The 20,062-nt window shown below is 35.7% G+C and overlaps 2 protein-coding genes across 2 annotated transcripts; one reads left to right on the top strand and one right to left on the bottom strand.

The window, feature by feature from the left end:
• The first annotated feature begins 2,614 nt into the window (after positions 1 to 2,614).
• LOC140772804 (glycerophosphodiester phosphodiesterase GDPDL4-like) lies at positions 2,615 to 13,112 on the top strand. The gene is made up of 9 exons (XM_073114998.1): positions 2,615 to 2,948; positions 3,753 to 4,046; positions 4,825 to 4,937; positions 5,030 to 5,528; positions 9,197 to 9,235; positions 9,348 to 9,632; positions 11,054 to 11,193; positions 11,751 to 12,234; positions 12,571 to 13,112. The coding sequence occupies exons 1-9, from the start codon at positions 2,831 to 2,833 to the stop codon at positions 12,852 to 12,854; spliced, it is 2,256 nt and encodes a 751-aa protein (XP_072971099.1). The 5' UTR covers positions 2,615 to 2,830; the 3' UTR covers positions 12,855 to 13,112.
• A 947-nt stretch (positions 13,113 to 14,059) lies between these two features.
• LOC140773619 (ADP,ATP carrier protein 1, mitochondrial-like) lies at positions 14,060 to 18,862 on the bottom strand. The gene is made up of 4 exons (XM_073116271.1): positions 18,706 to 18,862; positions 15,998 to 16,523; positions 14,856 to 15,227; positions 14,060 to 14,615 (listed from the first exon to the last, which is right to left on the bottom strand). The coding sequence occupies exons 2-4, from the start codon at positions 16,502 to 16,504 to the stop codon at positions 14,319 to 14,321; spliced, it is 1,176 nt and encodes a 391-aa protein (XP_072972372.1). The 5' UTR covers positions 16,505 to 16,523; positions 18,706 to 18,862; the 3' UTR covers positions 14,060 to 14,318.
• Positions 18,863 to 20,062: the final 1,200 nt, after the last annotated feature.

A 20,062-nucleotide genomic window follows, 5' to 3' on the forward strand; every position in this document is an offset into this window, starting at 1 on the left:
GATGTGCTTATAATTAAAGTGAAACAAACCTAGCTCGCTCAAATTATGATTTTTCAATCTGTCCAACAAATTATAACGGGGCATTTTAAATATTTTTAATTAGAATAAAGACTATAATAATTATAGTTTAGCCAAAAATATAAAGAATTAGTATAAAAATTATATAAAAGGATAAAATAATTTTAAATAATATATATATATATATAAATATAATAGTTAAAAATAATATCGTTATCAGGGTGAATGGTCTTCACGGCACTTATACGCGGCTTTGGTTTTGGATTCAAACTTCAAACACCTATTAGAGAGAAATAGACAAATGATGCGATAGTAGCCCCCACACGGACTCGTAAACGTGGAAGCCACCAAGAGGCTCCCACGGGGTGGAACCCACCACTTTCCTGGTGGTCCATGCGATTGGACTCTGCACTCCTGGCATCAGCTGGAAGCCGGTTTAATTTATTTTATCTTATTAGAGTGGTATAAATTTAATTTATAATTTGTAAAATATTTGGGCCTTTTTTGCAAATATATATATATATAGAGAGAGAGAGAGTAGTGGATGAGCTCTAACCAAGAAGGAATTGGTCAACTATGGCACGACGGATTGGCTGTTCAAAAGGGCGGACTTGGAGTTGGGGAGGAGTAACGTTTTCTTTATTATTAAAATACTCCTAAATCATCGGAAAACTTATGATAGTGGGTGATTGGGAACAGCACGGATTAGATATTGTGCACAGATAAGCCCTAGAATTTGAGTGAATTTGATCCAAGTAGAGATTGCTTTCTCGGGTTCCCTAGAAATAGACTACAACATTGCACGACTTATTATCCTAGAGAAATATCTTTTGCACTATTATCTAATATATTTTTCCACATTCATGTGAGAATTTAAATCCTCGCCCTTCTTGACTGAATTAGATGGCATAAAAAAAGATGATGAATCCAAATTATTGGCGATGATTGACATGGGAATTAATGAAGGAATAATTCTGATTAAAACTGTTTGAGTTTGTGATTAGTGTGATGGCCGGGAATATGATCAATTAGGAAAACTAATCATGACACGAAGGAACATAATTTTTTAATGAACATGTTTTGGGTCCACCAACAATAAGCAAAACGTAATATATTGGACTAGAAAGTAATTTACAAAGATTGGGAGGTTCCAAAATGGATATTATTATTAAAAAATACGCCATAGCTGGCTTCCACTTACAACACGCCATGTGGCACCCGCCAAATTTCAAGATAAAAGAAATCCTCAATCAGTTAGAGAAGGATCCCATAACCTACGCAACGCATTTGCGTGATGGGAATAATAGTTTTTATTTTCTTTATTTATTTTTAACACACCAAAAACAAAATTGCACATTTGCATTTTGCACCACGAAGTTTGGAAAATTGGGTGATGGGGAGTGGCGGGGTTGGTGGTGGGCGTTGCGATGTGCTGTCGCTACACGACTTTGCTCGTGTATTGAATGGCGACGGACAGCTTGAACCAGCATCAATCTGGCCGTTAGCCCGCAAAAGAAAAGGAGAATTCTTTCGGCCGAATATGTCTCCGGCGCGTGTCCGTGTAGAGGCAGCCATTCTCCGGTTCGGCTCTGCCACGTGGTCAAACATGCCGGCCGCGCTGAGTCGAGCCGCCGCTGGGCGACGCCAAAGAAATGGACAACTGGATGGAATGCCGCGTGTGCGTCAACATCCGTTTACTCATTGTGTTTTCTAAGTGTACGAATTAACTCTTAAAGTTAAAATTAGATTTTTTTAATAATAAATCAATTATTTAAGTTATAGATGAATCATAGGCATGTCAACCCACAACCCTTTATGATGTGAATCCAATAATATTAAACGTAACCTAATTAAATTTTTATATTTTAATCTATTTTTTTATATGAGTTCAAATCCATAAGTTAAATAATTAACTCAACCCTCAAATATAAATTTTACTATTTATGAGGGTAATTAAGCTCATAATTCAAGATTTAACTTAACGACACCATTTCTTATTTCTCCGCTGATGGTGGTTAAAATCTAAAGTTTTTAGTCTAACTTAAATATTTATTTTAAAATTTAAAAATGAAATTACGTTCATTTTGCTACGTTAGCAAGATTGTTGTTAGGGTGAGTGTCAAGCGGATGATTAAAAATGTTCAAAAAAAAACTGGGTAGATCTAATAGAAGTTTGTGCATCTCATGAACACCCAAATCTAACTTGTGATGATTAATAGAGGACGTGGTGATGAGGAGGTGTCAGAGTTTGTCGACCGGAAAGACTGCAGTTACTATGTCTATGGGGGAGGACGAAGGTATCACGTGAATTGTGCATATTTAATTATTGGGATATCGGATAGAGGTGGTAGGTTTGACACGATCCGATTCCGAAGTCCGAGTCCAAGAAGCCGACTTTAGCCGCCGTTTAAGCCGACAATAAACACGCCGTCACGACATGGAGAGCTCGTCTCGTCTGGCCCCCGCACCCTCCCCGAGTCTTCGTCTACGCTCTTTTTATTTTATAAAATCAAACAGAATAATAAGGAAATAGAATAACTATAGTAAGATAAATAGATAAATAAAAATTGAATCAGATCGGTCGACAAGGCTGGAATGCTGAGGTATAAGTAGAAAAACACACACTCGCCTGGAATAACCCCATCTCTCTCTCTTTCTCTCTCATCCACTTCTTTGCAACTTGGTACATCTTTGCCAGAGAAGCCAGTTGATTTGCTTCCATCTCTTTCTCTCTCTTGCTATCTGGTGTTCTTGTTCTGAGGAGTATTGTGATCTAGTGGATAGTTGGGGCTTCGGATTGCGGCCGGCTGCAATGTGGAGGAGCTGGGAGTTCTCCTCCTTCCTTGTTGCATTCCTTCTGCTGCAGCAGCTGCGGCTGAGTCTGGTCACCGCCCAGAGCAGCAACACCTCTTCTTGGAAAACCCTGAGTGGTCTCTCTCTCTCTCTCTCTCCCTCCCTTTCTATGTCCTTTGCCTACTTTTCCCTCTCCTTTTTTTTATATTTATTTTGGGAATTTATGGTTGTTTGCTTTGTTTCTTTGGTGGGACTGAACCTAGGTGGGTGGGAAATTGAAAAAGACGCGATTTTTATGTGACTATTTGCTACAAAAGTATAAATTCGTTTGTTCTGGAGAATATCGTCTATGGGAAACGTCAATAGGATTTTGTTCTGGATTTTTGGTGATTGGGATGATGTTAGTTGGGCGCCTCTGTAGTTTAGAAGGATTTCTTTGAGCAATTGCTTGAGGAAAGTGATGGCGGTTTTTTGCGGGTTAATTGCAAGCTGAGATGGAGTGAGAGAAACATGAAGATTTTGGACTGAAGGATTGGATCCAGATGTTTTTTAGCATCCACTGTACCCGAGATATTCAACAAATGTACAAGAAGAGATAATAGTTTCAGCTCCTGTTTTCTTTTTTGTGAATTTCTTGGTCGTTTCCTTTTTCTTCGTGTAGAGAACCTCAGGAGGTTGACCGGATTTGAATGCTGCTTAGGGAGAATTGGTTGTATCTCAGATTCTAACTCCCTTTTTGCCTATTTGCTCATAAACTATTACTTAGGCTTCTTGTCTTCGAAGATTAGACAATAAAGATTTATTTTGCACTCGTTTCCTTGGCATCTGTAATATTCATATAGATATGAAAGCATTTGATTTCGAGTTCCTTTATCATGGTGCTTTTGGTTTTCTTTCTATTCTGTCTCTCTTGGACGCTTACAATGGTTCTTGTAATGCAGGTAATGCTCCATTAGTAATAGCTAAGGGCGGCTTTTCAGGAATATTTCCGGATTCAAGTGACGTTTCATACAAATTTGCGCTTATTGCTAGTTCACCTGATACAGTTTTATGGTGCGATGTGCGATTGACAAAGGATGGTGTTGGGATCTGTCTACCAGACTTAAGATTAGATAATTGCACAAATATTAATCAGTTTTATCCTCAAGGTAGCAAGGATTACAATGTTAATGGCGTTCCAACAACAGGGTGGTTTTCTGTGGACTATAATACTACTGAGCTATCACCAGTTTCTTGTAAGTAACAATTCATGTTATTTTACTCGTATTACCACTTTAATCACATTAGATTAGAAAATTACTTTTATATATGTATGAACACACACACACACACACCAGGTATTTGTGTGTGTGTGTGTGTGTGTGTGTGTGAACATAGTCATGCTACAAATTTATAAGCAAAGAAATACTGAAGATATCGATAGTGTTACTATTGGTAAATGGCAAAGTTCCATACACTGAATTTTTTTTTGTAATTGACCACGGAAAGTTTTGCAGATTTAAATTTATGCAGCTGATTATACTCTACATATAGTGAAATATGTACAAACTAAAAGATAAGTGGGTTGGCATGACATTACGAAATACTTGGGAATCTTCGTTCCACCAGAAAAAGTGCATCTATTTTTGTTTACTTGGGCATGGGAGTATCATATGCTGACCAAATCTTGTATTTCCAATTAAATTTATCAACGAATTCAAAGCAATAGTTGTATTGAGCTTTTATTTCCAATGTTTGGAAGCTTGCCTTTTTCCCGTCTAATGCATGCACTTTAAACTCGACATGTATAACTGGCAAAGCTCACTCTTGCTGTGATCAATGCAAGTACAGATATCATGTGGAACTAAAAGATAGAGTTATGGGAACTAACTTATGTTTACTATTCTTGTAAATTTGCTGCTTGTGATTTTCAAGCTGAGATTCTGAAAATCTAAATAAATTTATTTTGGAAATGATTCTATATGAAATTATAGTACAGGCATATCACATTGATTATCTTTACTACTTGTGCAGTAAAACAATCAATTTATTCTCGCACCGATAAATTCGATTACAGCTATTTTGTTATACTTGCTGTTGATGATGTATATCAACTGAAGGGACCTGCTCTTTGGTTGAACGTACAGGTAAAGTTACATTAACCCTTGTTGAAACCATGTGATGACAATCAGTGCTCAGTTATTGTCCTATTAACTTTGTGAGTTTTCTTCTTATGCAGCATGATATTTTCTACAGACAGCATAATTTGAGCATGAGAAACTACATTATTTCTGTGTCAAAGCGTGTTATTGTGAACTATATATCGTCACCCGAAGTAGGTTTCCTCACCAGTATAGCTGCCAGAGTTAGCAGCAAGACGAAGCTAATTTTCCGCTTTCTTGATGAGACGATTGTTGAGCCCTCTACAAATCAAACATATGGCTCATTGTTGAAGAACCTTACATTTATTAAGTCCTTTGCTTCTGGAATACTTGTTCCAAAAACGTATATTTGGCCTGTGACGTCTGATAATTACTTACAACCTTACACGTCAATAGTCAATGATGCCCATAAAGCAGGGCTGGAAATTTATGCTGCAGACTTGGCAAATGATAATCTCTTCAGCTACAATTACAGTTATGATCCATTAGCAGAGTGTCTTTCTTTCATTGATAATGGTCACTTCTCTGTTGATGGTTTAGTGACGGACTTTCCTATAACTCCATCAGAGGCCGTTGGTGAGTTTATCTTTGCATTATAATGCTGAATGATCACCTTCATAGAAGTCTATTGTGAAGATAAATCTTAGTATTTCCCCCAGAATAATAAATACAACTATAGTAGGATCACATTACGGAACATTATCATTCACAGTACGGAACATTATCATTCATAGACAGTAGCAAATTGTTTCTTTCGCAGTTATACATGGTTCATGGAAAGAAACTATTATAATAGTCTCATGAAATTTCCTATCGATGCTGAATATTCTTCTCCAGAAAAAGTACAAAGTATTGTTTTAACAGGAGAATGATATACATGGCAGATCCACTTTCATTAGCATGTATCACATTAATTCCGCCACTTCCAATATTTTGTTAAGATTTAAGAGCAGATTAGTCATATCATGTGCTACATGATATGTGTTAGCTACATGTGTTGAGTGTGAGCTACATGTGTTGCATTCTTGCATTAATTGTAACTCCAGAGTTTTGTTGAATGCTTGTGTGAATAATGAAAAGCTTTCTCACTATTGCCAACTTTCAACCAAGCCAGTTGAGATATATTTGGCAAAATGGTTTGAATATCAAATCTTTAGCGACATTGTCTCCACAAGATTTTAGTCTAATTAAATGCATCTATGATCATAAAGGAACAGGAGATATGAAAGTTACTTTTTTACTTGCCCTATGATCTTTGAGTCTAGTGATGCATAGGCATTTATAGATAAGAACACTGTACACAATGTTTTACTCCTAACTACATGCTTTTACAATAGTAAAGGGGCAATATATTGAAATAATTTTAATTGCACTATTGTTTATCATCAACTATTGCACTTAGCACAGGACATCAATCCCAATGTCTTGGCCTCTTGGGACCTAAGTTCTTGTCTGTTCAAGTATATGCATTCCAATTTCTATATTGTTTCTATAGGCACTTTGATTTTCAGAGGAATGAGTTGATATGTATCTTGTACTTCTAGCTATATGGAGTAATCAAGTGAAACATTAAGACATAGAGATCTTATTCCAAAAATGAAATAAAAGGATAAGTGTTGCGGTTCTTGATTAAGATACAAATTGGACATTACCAAACCGCTTCGAATTGTATCATTTTTTGTCTTTGTTTTAAAGAAAAAGGATAACTTCTGGCGGGCATGTTCGAACGTCTGATTTGCGTTCGCATATCCAGAGCCCTGTTTTTGGCCATTCAAACATGGTTGAGAGGTGTTTGAACGCCCGTCAGTTAAGTTGTTTCGTATTAGAATTTGTTTAGAATTTTTGGACGATTGACTAACCTCCAAATATGTGGAAAACTATCCACTTTTAGATTATTGAAGATTGAACTTTGTTTTACATTTAGACTTCTCTCTCCTCCTTTCTCCCCCACGGTATCCAACCCGAGCTTCTATCTCGACTATAATCCTCCGTTGCTTCTCCCTTCTTGCTCTAGCGACCAGTCATACCTAAAAGCTCATTTTTCTCACCTCATATTGTTTGAGACACTAATCCATCCACCATAGCCATCATCTGACATTTAATCATTATTTCCTTCATATCTTATGATCTACTTGCCCGATCGGCAAGATTCTAGTTGCGTTGGATTCCTAACTGCCAGATGAACAACATATCTAAATCTCAGATCATTCCAACGGTTAGATCGATCTCTATTGCCTTCGAAAATTCTGTGTTAAGTTCTGTCCAGATTAGCACCTCGGATTTATAATCACCTTCCTCGAGAGTGTTTGTAAGTTTGTAACAATAAGTTATAGAAGTTGCAAACCACATAGATCACATTATAAAGATCAAGCTGTAGGCACCATTCTTAAAAAGATGCAAAGCGTAGAGACTGATTTAGTATTCTATTATATATAGTGTTGTATATGCATTCTCAGAAATGCCTACATGGGCAGATACCCCTTAAAAAGAATGGTTACATGCTATAGAAATTATGCCATTTAATTTAGAAGTATACTTTTAAAAGGATTTTAAGGGTATATATGCACATAGATTGTTAAAGGTATATGTATGTTGTTGATCCATTACCTAATATATTAAGCTTTTAGAGTAGTTAGTGAATTAACATGCTACTAGAACTTAGTTTTCTAGAAGTTTAGAATACAAACCTCATTTAGCCTTACTTAATTCCTAGTTTTTTTATTATCTATTTTTATGTGGTGCGGTGAGTCGCACATTCTATTTTCTTTTATCTGTGCATGTGCAATGTATGGGCCTCACATGAGAAAGCGTGTTAAAAGTAACGATGGTCGTGTTAGTCGGCACATGCTGTGCCGATAGTCGCACGACACATGGCACGGGTCACTTGAGGTTTGAAGTGGATTGTATTGATCCGAAATGGATCCATTATAGTGGTAAACCTAAAATATTCTATTAGATTTTTTTATCATGTGATGAACATGATATGTCATGTGGAGCTCATTTTTTTATAACTTCTTCCTATTTTAATTAACCAACTTTAGTCATTTTCTTAACAAATATGATATGTTATGTGTTTTTTAAATATTTATCTATTTTTATCAATCATCATTAATCAACTTTAGGTGTCATGGGATGTGCTCATAGGATAATATGAGTACTTACTTGAGCCACAACACTGTTATTATGCTTCACATCCATAATTTACATATGTTTATGGTGTGTCTGTTCCAATGTCGATCATTTCCTTGCATGTTCAATATTCATATCGCATTATAAAAAAGTTATAAAATTTATATTTATATGAAGACTATGTGAGACATTATAACGAACAATATTATCAGTGGATAAGTTTTTAAGATTGTTGACAGTATTTACCACAACATTCTTGTGTTATTCTTATGCTGACAAATGAAGTTTTTAATTCTCCCTATCATTTTACGTCAGCTAGATATTAATTTTAATTATTAAATTATTATTAATTAATATTATGTGTTCAATCATATTATATGTTCAAACATATTATGGAGTATTCAATCATTAATATTAGTTTTAATGTATATATTCAATCATATTATATGTTGAATAATATTTCTATTTGATTATTACTATATCTTTAATATAATATAGGTCATTTACAAAAATAACATAAAAATAAAAAACTCTAATGTACGTTTTAATACGTATATTCAAATCAAAAATCAAAGATTGGCGTGTCAAAAATCTAAAAATATCTCTAAATATCCTAAATTTTGTATTAACAATATGTTAAAGACGTGTTAGTGGCACAAAAGGGTGTACCGGTCGGCACATCCCGTGCCATGCCGATAGTGGCACGGCATGACACATGCCTTTGACACGGCCATTATTAGTTAAAAGTATGCCATACATTGTTAGTCCGTTAGATTGTTACTTAACAATTTAAGTCTTTGAGTCAATTAATTATTTAATATGGACATCTTTTAGGGTTACAAATGCAAAAGTCCTATCTTTACCTTAATCTATCCAATAAAAATTATAGGTATCGTAATTCATTTTAAGCTAAATATTACAAATTGCAGCTATGTCTTAATATAAAACTTTCTTAGTTTTTGTTCATTAAATATACATCCTTTTTCTTTCTAGGGCTTGTAAATGCCATTAGATTCATGCCTGCTGAGGAGTTGCGGTTTACATTCTTAGATTGTGATCTGGTATAAATCACATCTTGTCACATATTGTATTGACGTATCTCTCCTTATTTGCAGGTTGCTTCTCTAATCTAAACAAAAGCACCAATGATCATGGTATGTGCACTTTTGTCAAATCCTTATCAAAGTCGTTGTCTATTGCCTGGATGTTTGGTATGAATTATGATTGACCATATCTCTAATTTTCTTGGATGACATTGGACTGCAGGAAAGCCTATAATTTTCTCACATAATGGTGCTAGCGGAGACTACCCAGACTGTACTGATCTGGCTTATCAAAAAGCAGTTGATGATGGTGCCGATGTTATTGACTGTCTTATTCAAGTAACTAAGGATCAAGTACTCATATGCATGAGTTCCATTGACCTAATAAGTGGTACTAATGTTATAAAATCACCCTTCAGTTCTAGAATTTCTATTATCCCAGAGATTCAGAGTACAGGTGGAATTTTCACCTTCAATTTAACATGGGACGAGATCAAAACTTTGAAACGTAAGTTTTTTTATGGGCTTATGCACATTACTCTAAATTGAATACAAGTATGGTATTCTGTGGGATGATTTCAGAAAGTATATATAGGGATGAAGTTTTCATCATTCCATACATTGTCTTTTGAGTTTTAACTACAAAAAGGTTCAAATTTACAGCTGCATTGACATTCATTTAATCTTCGCTTTTATGTTGATCTTTGAGTAATAATATTTCCAAGAAATTGATGGGTCTCCACTATAATCTACTATAGGTTAATTTATTATATTCCTCAAGAGTGCTTTGCACATTACTACCTGTGATTCAGTGATAAAATTTTGCATACCTGATATCATGTTTGGTTCAGATAGACTTTTTGTCCTTGAATAACCAATAAGCAAATGCAACAAGCTACAATCATAAGAAACTTGGGAAGGAATTTGCAATTAAAATATTAGATAGAAGGATTGTTATAGCTTCCTAATCTACAGTAGTTAACATAATCCTCTGAACAGAGCTTTGTTGGAGTGCTGAAAATTATGGAGGTTACTAATATGAACTCCATTGAAATTTCACACCCAAAGATGTCGAAAGGCACTAGCAGGAAACCACAAAATATGACCTCAGAATGAAACTTTTCTTACAACTCAAAATTAATATGATTAGTAGAATATTCTCAAGGTTATTACAACCAACTTTGTATTGCACATTTGTAACCCTATGAAAGTAGGATAACTGACTATTGTGGGGTTTGTCCAGAGTAGGATTCATCGATAGGAAGTTGTTTACTCACCAACTGCTCTAAAAATTTAAGTTGTTAGAGTATGGTAATTTTTATATTTTATGTTCTAACACTTCTCCCACTTCTGGACTGAGACATTTTAACATACTCTAGAAGTGAATTTAATTTAAATAGGTGAAATTTTATATTTTTAGACAAATATGGGCATGATAGAATTTAAACCCATGACTTTTGACTTTAATACCAAACTGCTCTAAAATCTTAAGCTATTAGAAAACGGTAGTTTTTATATATATTCTAATTGAAGCAACATAAAGCCAATAACTTGTTTCTTGCAGAATCCCTTTGGAGACAGCACCAGGTTACAAGCAAACTTTTAGATGCTCACTTTATCCATTTGAAACCACCTAGAATCATGGATTATTATCATAAGAATCGTTCTCGTAATAGCAATCATCATTATCTTCTTCATTATCAGGCCTTCTCCCAACAATATGTGGTTGGCTAGAAGACAACTCAAATTTGCAGACTTGTATTGGCTCTCACTTTGGAGTGCTTCTTAGCCTGTGGATTGGTGTTTTTGTAATTGTATCTTGTTGTACAGTTCATAGATAAAAATAAACTAATGCAGCCCCCTTTTTACCTGGATTGTTTTTTCTTCATGCGTTGTGCAAAGTCCATTTATCCTCTGTTTCTCTTGCAGCTTCAATCTCAAGCCCGGAGCAGAAATATGGTTTGACAAGAAACCCGAGATACAAAAATCAAGGAAATTTTATGAAGTTGTCTGACTTTTTGGCACTGGCAAAAGGCAAAGATTTACTTGGAGTCTTGATCAGCGTAGAGGTGAGACTTGCAGCAAGAAATCTTAATTGAATGAATTTTTGTACTGTCCATTAAAGTCAAATGCATCTGAACTAACCATCTAAATGCAGCTTTTCCGGGTCTCTGATGACATACTTTCAGTTACTCCTTTCCTTGAATTCTGATGTTTCAAATTTGTCATCCAATTAGCTTGATAATTATTGCAGTAGGAACTGACCAATTTTGTGGACATATTAGACATTCTTGCTCATTTTAATGAAATAATCTTTCTGAGAATGCACCGGCTGGTTACTCTGTAATCAAGGTAACTTTCATCTCCACAGAGATCCACTAAGAAATGCATTTAATGAGTGAGCTGAACAACCAAAATACCTCGGTTTATTCTAGCATCATGTATACATGTGCACACAGTATAAATACCAATGGCATCAGCCATCATTTATGGATTGTGTCAAGTAAATGAAAAATTAAAAATTTCAGATACATAAAGGACACACTATTGATTATAAATTGTCTTATATATCTTCCATTGCAAGGCTGTACGATTATTAACTGACAAGTTGTGTACTATGCCACAGTATGCTTCATTTATGGCAGAGAAACTAGGAATCGACCTGATTGATACTGTCGCAGCTACTTTAAAAGATGCTGGTTATGACAATCAGACAGCCCTGGAAGTTATGATTATGTCCACCGACAGCTCTGCCTTGGTCAAATTTAAGCAGCAGACCAAGTACAAGCTTGTTTACATGCTTGAAGAACGCATCAGTGATGCCGTTACTTCCTCAATTTTAGATATTAAAAAGTTTGCTAATGCTGTGGCCATCACCACCGATTCTGTATATCCTCAAAACAGTGAATATATTACTAAGCAAACCAATCTTGTTAAGCACTTGCAGACTGCTGGCCTCTCAGTATATGTGTATCTTCTATTAAACGAGTTCACCTCTCAACCATGGGACTTTTTCTCAGATGCAACTGTTCAGATCAATACATATTATCAGGGAGCTGCAGTGGACGGGATCATTACTGATTTCCCTTCGACAGCTAGTAGATACAAAAGTATGTCATCTTTATGTCTTTTTCTTTTTCTTTTTCTTGTTGCAGTTCTTAGTTATTACTATTCACCTCTACTATCCCATGTGGAAAAGTCAAGATGGTAAAGAGCAGTGTAAATACAGGATAATTGTTTACAGGCAACTTCCTCTTGAATTCATCCTATTGAATCTGGTTCATAAAGATCGAAGTGCTATTAAAGCTGGTTATTCAACTCTTTGATCAAATTAGTGCATGTGAATGTCTTATTAACTGTACTTTTATACCTTTTATAATCCCATTAATAAACAGTTTCGCTTTATTTTCTTTGTCCCTGACATCAGTTATTGACCATTTGTGCAGGAAATTCTTGCTTCAATATGGGAAACAACTTACCAAACTACATGGATCCTGTTCAACCTGGTGGTCTTATACAGCTCATTAATAAACAGGCGTTGCCACCGGCCCAACCTCCAATGCCTGTCCTGAATGTCTCGGATGTGCTAGAGCCGCCTATTCCTTCCGTTATGACGAAGACAGCAACACCGCCCAATTCGGAGCCTAATTCGGAGCCTTCAGGTGGACTACAATCCCGTGCCTCAATCTCCATTCTACTGGCAATGCTCTGTGTATCTCTTCTAATGTGAGCATGGACTTATGTTTGGAATACAACTTCCAGTGCTCTGGGTGTTAGGTGGCCGAGCTACTAATCCGGTTGCTTTGTATTTCTTGTAATCCGTTTTTGTATCATTTTTTTTTTCTTTTTTTGCTTCATGGTATGTTCATTTTGTTCATTCTAATCTACAGTGAAGATAAGGATTTTATGTAACATTTTATGCATTTGGGAGTACATATACTCTACGTAGGATTCATGGTCAGTATGTATCACGAACCTGTTTGACTTACATTGGATGGGAAACTCTACTCTCAAGCTGATCACACTGATTGTTAGGATTTCAGAAATTGCAACAACATAACAGAAGGCCTGGTGTGAAACAAAATTGAGCCGAAACTCTTGTTTTAGGTCTGGTTTCATGGATGATGGGCTGAGAGCCTGAGATTGAGCATTTGGTTTGCTCAGTTTTGATATGCCTCACTGTGACCTTATTTTCCTAAGAAAATCTCTTACATTTAGTCTGCTGTCTTAAAAGAAGAATCCAAATGTTGGTATTTTAGAGTGTTTGAACAGTACAAAGTATCTTCTCTATTATTTTTCCATGTGTCTAGTTCATTTCAAAATTTAAATATAAATTTAGATTAGTTTTGTCACGCCGGATCAAGCTCAACAAAATCTCAGGACTTCCAAATATAAGTGAATATGGAAATTGTCTACAGACTTTCATAATAAAAAAAAAAGATTTATGTGAAAATTTGAATGTCAGCTAAGCAGGCTGCTAAGTCATAGACAAATATATATATATATATATATAAGTCGTTCGCTTTTTAGTTCAACCAGTTGGTATTACATGTAACTTCAGATGGCAATTACTGGATTAACACAAGGATGTTGAAATGAGTTATATTTAATAAAGGTTAATTGTAAGGATCATAACAAACTAGACGTAACTGGGCTTAGCTCACCATCTCTGAAACATAGAAATAAAAAAAGACTCACCGTTAGGATTGTATTCTCCAGTCACGACTAGATGAGATTGGCAGCATCATATTGAAGTCTTGAAGACGACCAAATTAAGATGCGATTATCCTTACAACATTGGCTGTGACACTTACTATTCTCCAGGTTCAAGTATGCCCATGGATGCTACAACTTCAATACTTCTTTAAGATCTGACTATTATATAAAAACAACGTTGTGGACATATAATGATTGGTCAATAACACACAAGATATATAACACCAAATTTAATGTGCTGATTTGAACTCTCTACTTCATTGGAAAATACTGCATAATGAGTTGCAAAATAGTTGTTCTAAGACTCAAAGGAGGTGTTACTCCAATAACAAAGTTTTGGAGATCGATGCTCCATAGGAAAAAAGAATGTAGGGAGAATCTCCCTCTACATGAATTATTAAAACTGTAAAGTTTCACTTGATAACTTAATTTCAGATTTAGTTTTCATCGCCATCTGATGATCTATTATAGACCCATTTTAGGCCCCGCCAGAGCCAAACTTCTTCCCCAAGACGAGCAGCTGCAGCTTGTCGTAACCAGCAAGCACACCGGCACCAGCCACTGCACGGAGAATGTTTGCGCCTGCGCCCTTAAACAGGGACTTTGCACCCTCATTCTTCAGAATCTGAGAGAAAGCATCGAAGGAGCTCTTGTACTTGACGGCTTCTCCCGAGGTCATCATCATTCTTCTGCGGACGGTGTCAATAGGATAGGATGCAAGTCCAGCACCATTGGTGATTAGCCAACCCAGTGCAAAGCTTGCAAAGAAACTATCCTGCAAACATCCAGCAGACAACACAAGCACAATATTTGAGCATTAACATCAAATATTTTATATCACATAGGCTAACATGTATAACTCATTATTGTAGTGCTCTATGAGCAACTCATTAGAAATAAAGGAAGCTAACCCATTGTTTCCAACATTTCCCAAATAATAAATGCTTCCCGAGCCACATCATTCAAACTATATAGAATATGAAAGACTGTCTACATAAGTTAAGTAACAGCATACCTGAAGATTTCCAGTAAGGACAACTGGTTTCAGGGAATCGTACATTCCAAAGTACAGACCACGGTAGACTATAATTCCAACACAAGAAATGTTAAATCCACGGTAAAGTCCAGCAACACCATCTGATTGCAGAGTTTTCCGGTATACATCAACAAGACCATTGAACTGCCTCTCCCCTCCTTTTTTTGCTGCTTTTGCATCATTGGCCAAACGAGTCCTAGCATAGTCAAGAGAGTACACAAACAATAGTGAAGAAGCACCGGCAGCACCGCCTGAAGCAAGGTTTCCAGCAAACCATTTCCAATATCCATCTTTGTCTTTCTTGAAGTTAAACATCCTCTTAAAGTAATCCTTGAATGCAAAGTTCAAAGCCTACAAAATTGCACAAGTCAACAAAAATCCAATCACAAAGATATGAAAATTCCACAAGTTGGGAAATTTACTTTGAACAGATTGCTCTCTCTTACTTTTAAGGCAGTTTATACTGCAAATAGCAATCAGTCACGCTACAACTACTAGCACATCTAGAATAGACTTTTAACTGCTGAACAATAGAGAGCAATGACAACTTCATCGGGAAACTACTACTTCAAGCAACCAAATTGTCCTCAAATATAGAGTCAAAGGGGAACAGTTACAAACTAATCCTAACTACACAATAGGAAACTGAATGACAGCATCATAAGATCAGCTACAGAATCTAAAGCATGGATCATAGTAGCAGAATTTTCCAACTCATTCAAGTATAGGTCGATGTGGCTTATATATCTAACATGCATAGCATATAAACATATGAACTAACCAAAGAATCAGATTGTGGTTTCATTGCTCATATGAAGCACGGATGAAGGTAATATCTTAAGACAGTTGACAGCTTATCCCGTATACCTACCAATGTCCTCAATCTGGGAGGGGACAAGAAACTTTAACAGAGAATGCAGATAAAGGCCTATAATCTATATGTCATGACTGGCATATCTTTAAACCTTTAAAGCACAGAAAAACAACATAGATTATCCACACTCAGCATTGGAAAAAGGACAAGTACTATCAATATTAGTGTACATCAACCTCAGTCGGAGATTAATACTACATGTACCAATAACAGATAAAAGAAAATACTAAAATTTAGTAAATAGTACCTGTGTTGGAAAATAACGAATAACATTGGCTGTGTTTCCTCTCCATAATGATCCAAAACCTTCATCTTTGATTGTTCGAGCAAAGCAGTCTGAGATTCCCTTGTATGGTTGAGAAAGACGACCAGTCTTGATCATTTCATCCTGGTTCTGAATCAGTAGCTTGACACGTTCAATAGGAGCAGCAGCAGTTTTAGAGACCGCAGCAGAGACTCCACCCATAAGAAAATCTATAGCAAAGCTTGCAAAACCTTTCTCAGCCGGAGCATAGGCGAAAACTGGTGAGACAGTTGTCGCGACAGGAAGATTAATGGTACTGCCGGTAACCGTCATCAATGGATTCTGCAGAGCCTCATTCATGTGGTTTCTTATCATGAATCTTTTGTCATATGCAGAGGGCATGTAAAGGCCGCTGTTGCGTCCCCGCAGACCGTGAGAAAAGCTGGAGCTGAGGTGGAATTGACCAGAGACCTTCTGAATAACAGTTGGATGGTTAACCTGGTCGGCCATGTTGTCCTAGTAAAATAACCTACACCCAACCAAGCACAATTAGGTATGCGTAATGTCTTAACATCTTCAAAATTCAAGTTTTTTATCTGCAGAACAACATAATCTTTAGAGAAGATAGAAGAAATGTAGCAGTCATGGTTCGAGTAAAGAATAAGCAATTATATGGAATTCCAAGGTCTTGACATACAGGAGACAATGCATGATTTGCTGCTTTTCTGAGGCATAGAACATGTTGCTAATCATAAGAGGCAGGTTAAATCATCAGTCAGAAAAAAGAGTTTCGTTTGCCAATTGTTCTAACATTATGAAAGATAGGCAGGTTAAATGATTAAATCATCTGTCAGGAAGAGATCTATCCATATCTTACCCATCCTATCAGTAACTAGTTAAATAAACCAAGATAGATCTAATTCAAATCATCAGTGAAACAGATGAATATTGATTCTTAATATGTTCAATAATAATATTTGCTAGCTCTCTAGTACACTCATACAGCTCCCTTGTCATTCAAAATTATCTTTATTCCTATTCTAGATTAGGGAATACTACTTTAGATTAGAAGTAGCAAACATCAAATAGTCCCTACTCTCGATTAGAAACACTATTCATATTATTTGACACATAAGCACAATTATAGTTGTACCCGTGATTTGACAAAAGTTATTTTATTCCTCTCTCCTCTTTAATACTATCTACCTACCTCATTCCACAAACCAAAATTTCCTCCTCAATTTTCCCACATATATACTCTCTTATTATTTAAATATGTGTTGCGTACCTATGAGAAATGATACCGCTTCAATTTAAAATTATATATTAGATCAATAGTATTTGAGTCAATTAACTCTTATTTATACTTTTACCTCAATTTTATGTCCCAACAAAAGTAATTATTATATCACTGTTCTATGTTACAAGCAAATATTATAATACCCTACTATACATTAGAGGTACAATTTTAAGAGTAAGAATCTAAAATAGTTACTCTAGATTTTCCTTTAAACTCAAAGCAAACGGGGCCATATAGTAGAGTCAATTCAAAGACACCAAGTACTCCAGATAAATCAGCTGAACACTCTTCAATACTGTGTGCTGACTTACTCTCTGGCCTCCACGAAATAGGATATCACTAATGCATTTAACAAGCCCTCCACTTTCAGTCCACATTTGTGGAGATTTTACATTCAGAAACTACCATTTCAGGACAGTCAGATGCAAACCACAGCATTCTTTACTTTAATACTTAGATTGGTCCTTTTGAGTCAAACAGAGGTGACAAGGGTTCTTCCAAGGAATTCGTCTCCTTATTCACAGATAGGCAGAGAATACAGAAATTTATGTATAGAAACAGGAAATAAAAAAAGTGAAACAAGAACCTTTTAAATAAAATATAATTATATTTTGATATCTACTCAAATGAATCTAGAAAATTAGAAAAGAGGTGATCGAATAGGAAAGATAAATTATCTAGTAAACAAATGATCAATAATGCTGATAGCCCATTTAACAGTGATTATATGCTGTTATCTATTTGGTCTCGTTTACAAATTACAACAAATCACCCACACCAAATAACTGCAGTTCGTCATCTGCAGACGAGACAAACTACCTTTAAAATAGGCCATCAGCAAGATGTATGGAGATTCTACTACTAAGAAGTTAAATCTATAAAAAAGAACAGAAGGAGTTGAACCCGAAAGAGTGTCACAATGCACGAGATCTATGAAGTCGCTCAAAAGGGCCAAGATTCTTAATACGCGACGAAAAATTCGAACAAACCCACTCCCTTTTTCTTTTTTTTTTGTTGACAAAACCCCTTTAAAACTAAAAGCATGATAAGATCCAACATTTGTACCGAATCAGCTAACGACACTGCCTTGAGATCTACAAAGGATCACAACACAACGATAAAGCAAATCTAGTAATGACGCTTCATCTCTACCTCACTGAATCAGAGATCTCAGACACTACAAAATGAAGAATCCTAAAGGAGAAACTAAAAAAGTCAGATCTTTCTACGAATCGATCGCTTAAGTTCAGCCCATCGAACCGCTCGGACTCCGAAAAACGAGGAGAAATCATAAAACCGAAAAAGAAAATATTAAAAAAAATGCTCCAGTATAGATCGATGGATGTAGATCTAAATATAAACAAGTGCAAAGTAGAAGGAGAAGAACTAAGGAATCGATGCAAGGCCATACCCTTCGGGATTTCTCTCTCTATGATTCGTGAGAGCTCGCTCTCGTCGCCTCTCGCTTTGAAGGAGAGGTGGAGATGGAGCGACCGAATGGGAGAGAGACGGAGGCGGCTTCCTTGGAATTATAAGACTACATAAATCGCCCTACTCGTTGACCCAATCTAAGCCCCGCGTAGGGAATAATATGCGGATGCGATATCAACCGTTGGAGAGTTCAAATCGGTCGATGAGGACCGTGAGATCGACCCACCTAGCAACAACCGAGGCGACTGCACTTCCAGACCATCATCCAGGATCGCAGACATTGGACGGCTTCGATTTACCAATCGGCTAAAAGATGGATCCTAGGAAGTTGTGCCATGTCCATGCTCTCTGAGCCGTGATGATCTGTTACACCATCACAGGATACAGCATCTACGTCCAATAGAAAGCATCCATGTTAATATAGCTGGCAATAATCTTGGATTCACCTACCCACTATTAAAGTTGGTCAAATTCTTCCAATCTTCTTCGCCGGCTTATATTTTAATTATATATATATATAATAACTAATTTTACTTAAACCCTTTAAAATTGTCACGGTTTTCCACTATAATGATGAGGGTTTTTTACAATTTAACTGTATTTCAAATATATATATGATAATTATGATTATTTTGGTATTAGTAAAGTTAGTGACATTAGCTCGAAATATTTAGTGGTCGAATATATATATATATATATATATATATATATATGAACATTGTGACAGAAAGGAAACAAAAGGCAAATATATTTTAAGAAAAAATATGTAAAAATTGGAGTGAGAAATAGATACTGGTAAAATTATATCTATATATATATTTTTATATATAGACAGTAAATTTAATTATCATATTCATTAATGTTTTTTTTAATAAAGTGCAATACTACCATTTTTTATTAAAATAAATAAAAAGCAGCACATCATATTGTATCTACCTGGACTTATCCAGTCCAAGACCGAAACAATAACAGTACTATCAAAATCTCACATAAACTGGAGGTAATCTCACATCCCATCACAAAGTTAACCGTATCTAACAGTAATAACAAAACCAAACAACTAAAAGATCCCAACTATTAACTGACATCATCTCATCCGAGCCAAGGGAATAAAATAAGCAACAACTGATCCAGAATTAAGCAACAGTTAATTTAGAAGCTAGCAATCTACCCATTAATCTGTGATCTCCACTGTCACTGTCTAGGTCATCTTCTTTACCTTTTTAACCATCTCTTCCCCTTGCACCTTAGAAAACTGGAGGTCATTTTCCTATTAAAAAACTAGTCTTTAGTATATGTTTAGTGTGTTGGTCATATATATATATATTTTTACTAAG

Source organism: Typha angustifolia, chromosome 13, assembly GCF_048772165.1.
Source record: "Typha angustifolia cultivar Huaian chromosome 13, ASM4877216v1, whole genome shotgun sequence".
NCBI lineage: Eukaryota > Viridiplantae > Streptophyta > Magnoliopsida > Poales > Typhaceae > Typha > Typha angustifolia.

Coding starts and splice junctions, on each gene's coding strand:
- LOC140772804 (XM_073114998.1), top strand. CDS start 2,831: ATGTGGAGGAGCTGGGAGTTCTCCTCCTTCCTTGTTGCATTCCTTCTG. Junction 4,938..5,029: donor CTCTTTGGTTGAACGTACAG/GTAAAGTTACAT, acceptor CTTCTTATGCAG/CATGATATTTTCTACAGACA. Junction 5,529..9,196: donor AACTCCATCAGAGGCCGTTG/GTGAGTTTATCT, acceptor CCTTATTTGCAG/GTTGCTTCTCTAATCTAAAC.
- LOC140773619 (XM_073116271.1), bottom strand. CDS start 16,504: ATGGCCGACCAGGTTAACCATCCAACTGTTATTCAGAAGGTCTCTGGT. Junction 15,228..15,997: donor TTCGTTATTTTCCAACACAG/GTACTATTTACT, acceptor GCAATTTTGTAG/GCTTTGAACTTTGCATTCAA. Junction 14,616..14,855: donor TCCTTACTGGAAATCTTCAG/GTATGCTGTTAC, acceptor GGATGTTTGCAG/GATAGTTTCTTTGCAAGCTT.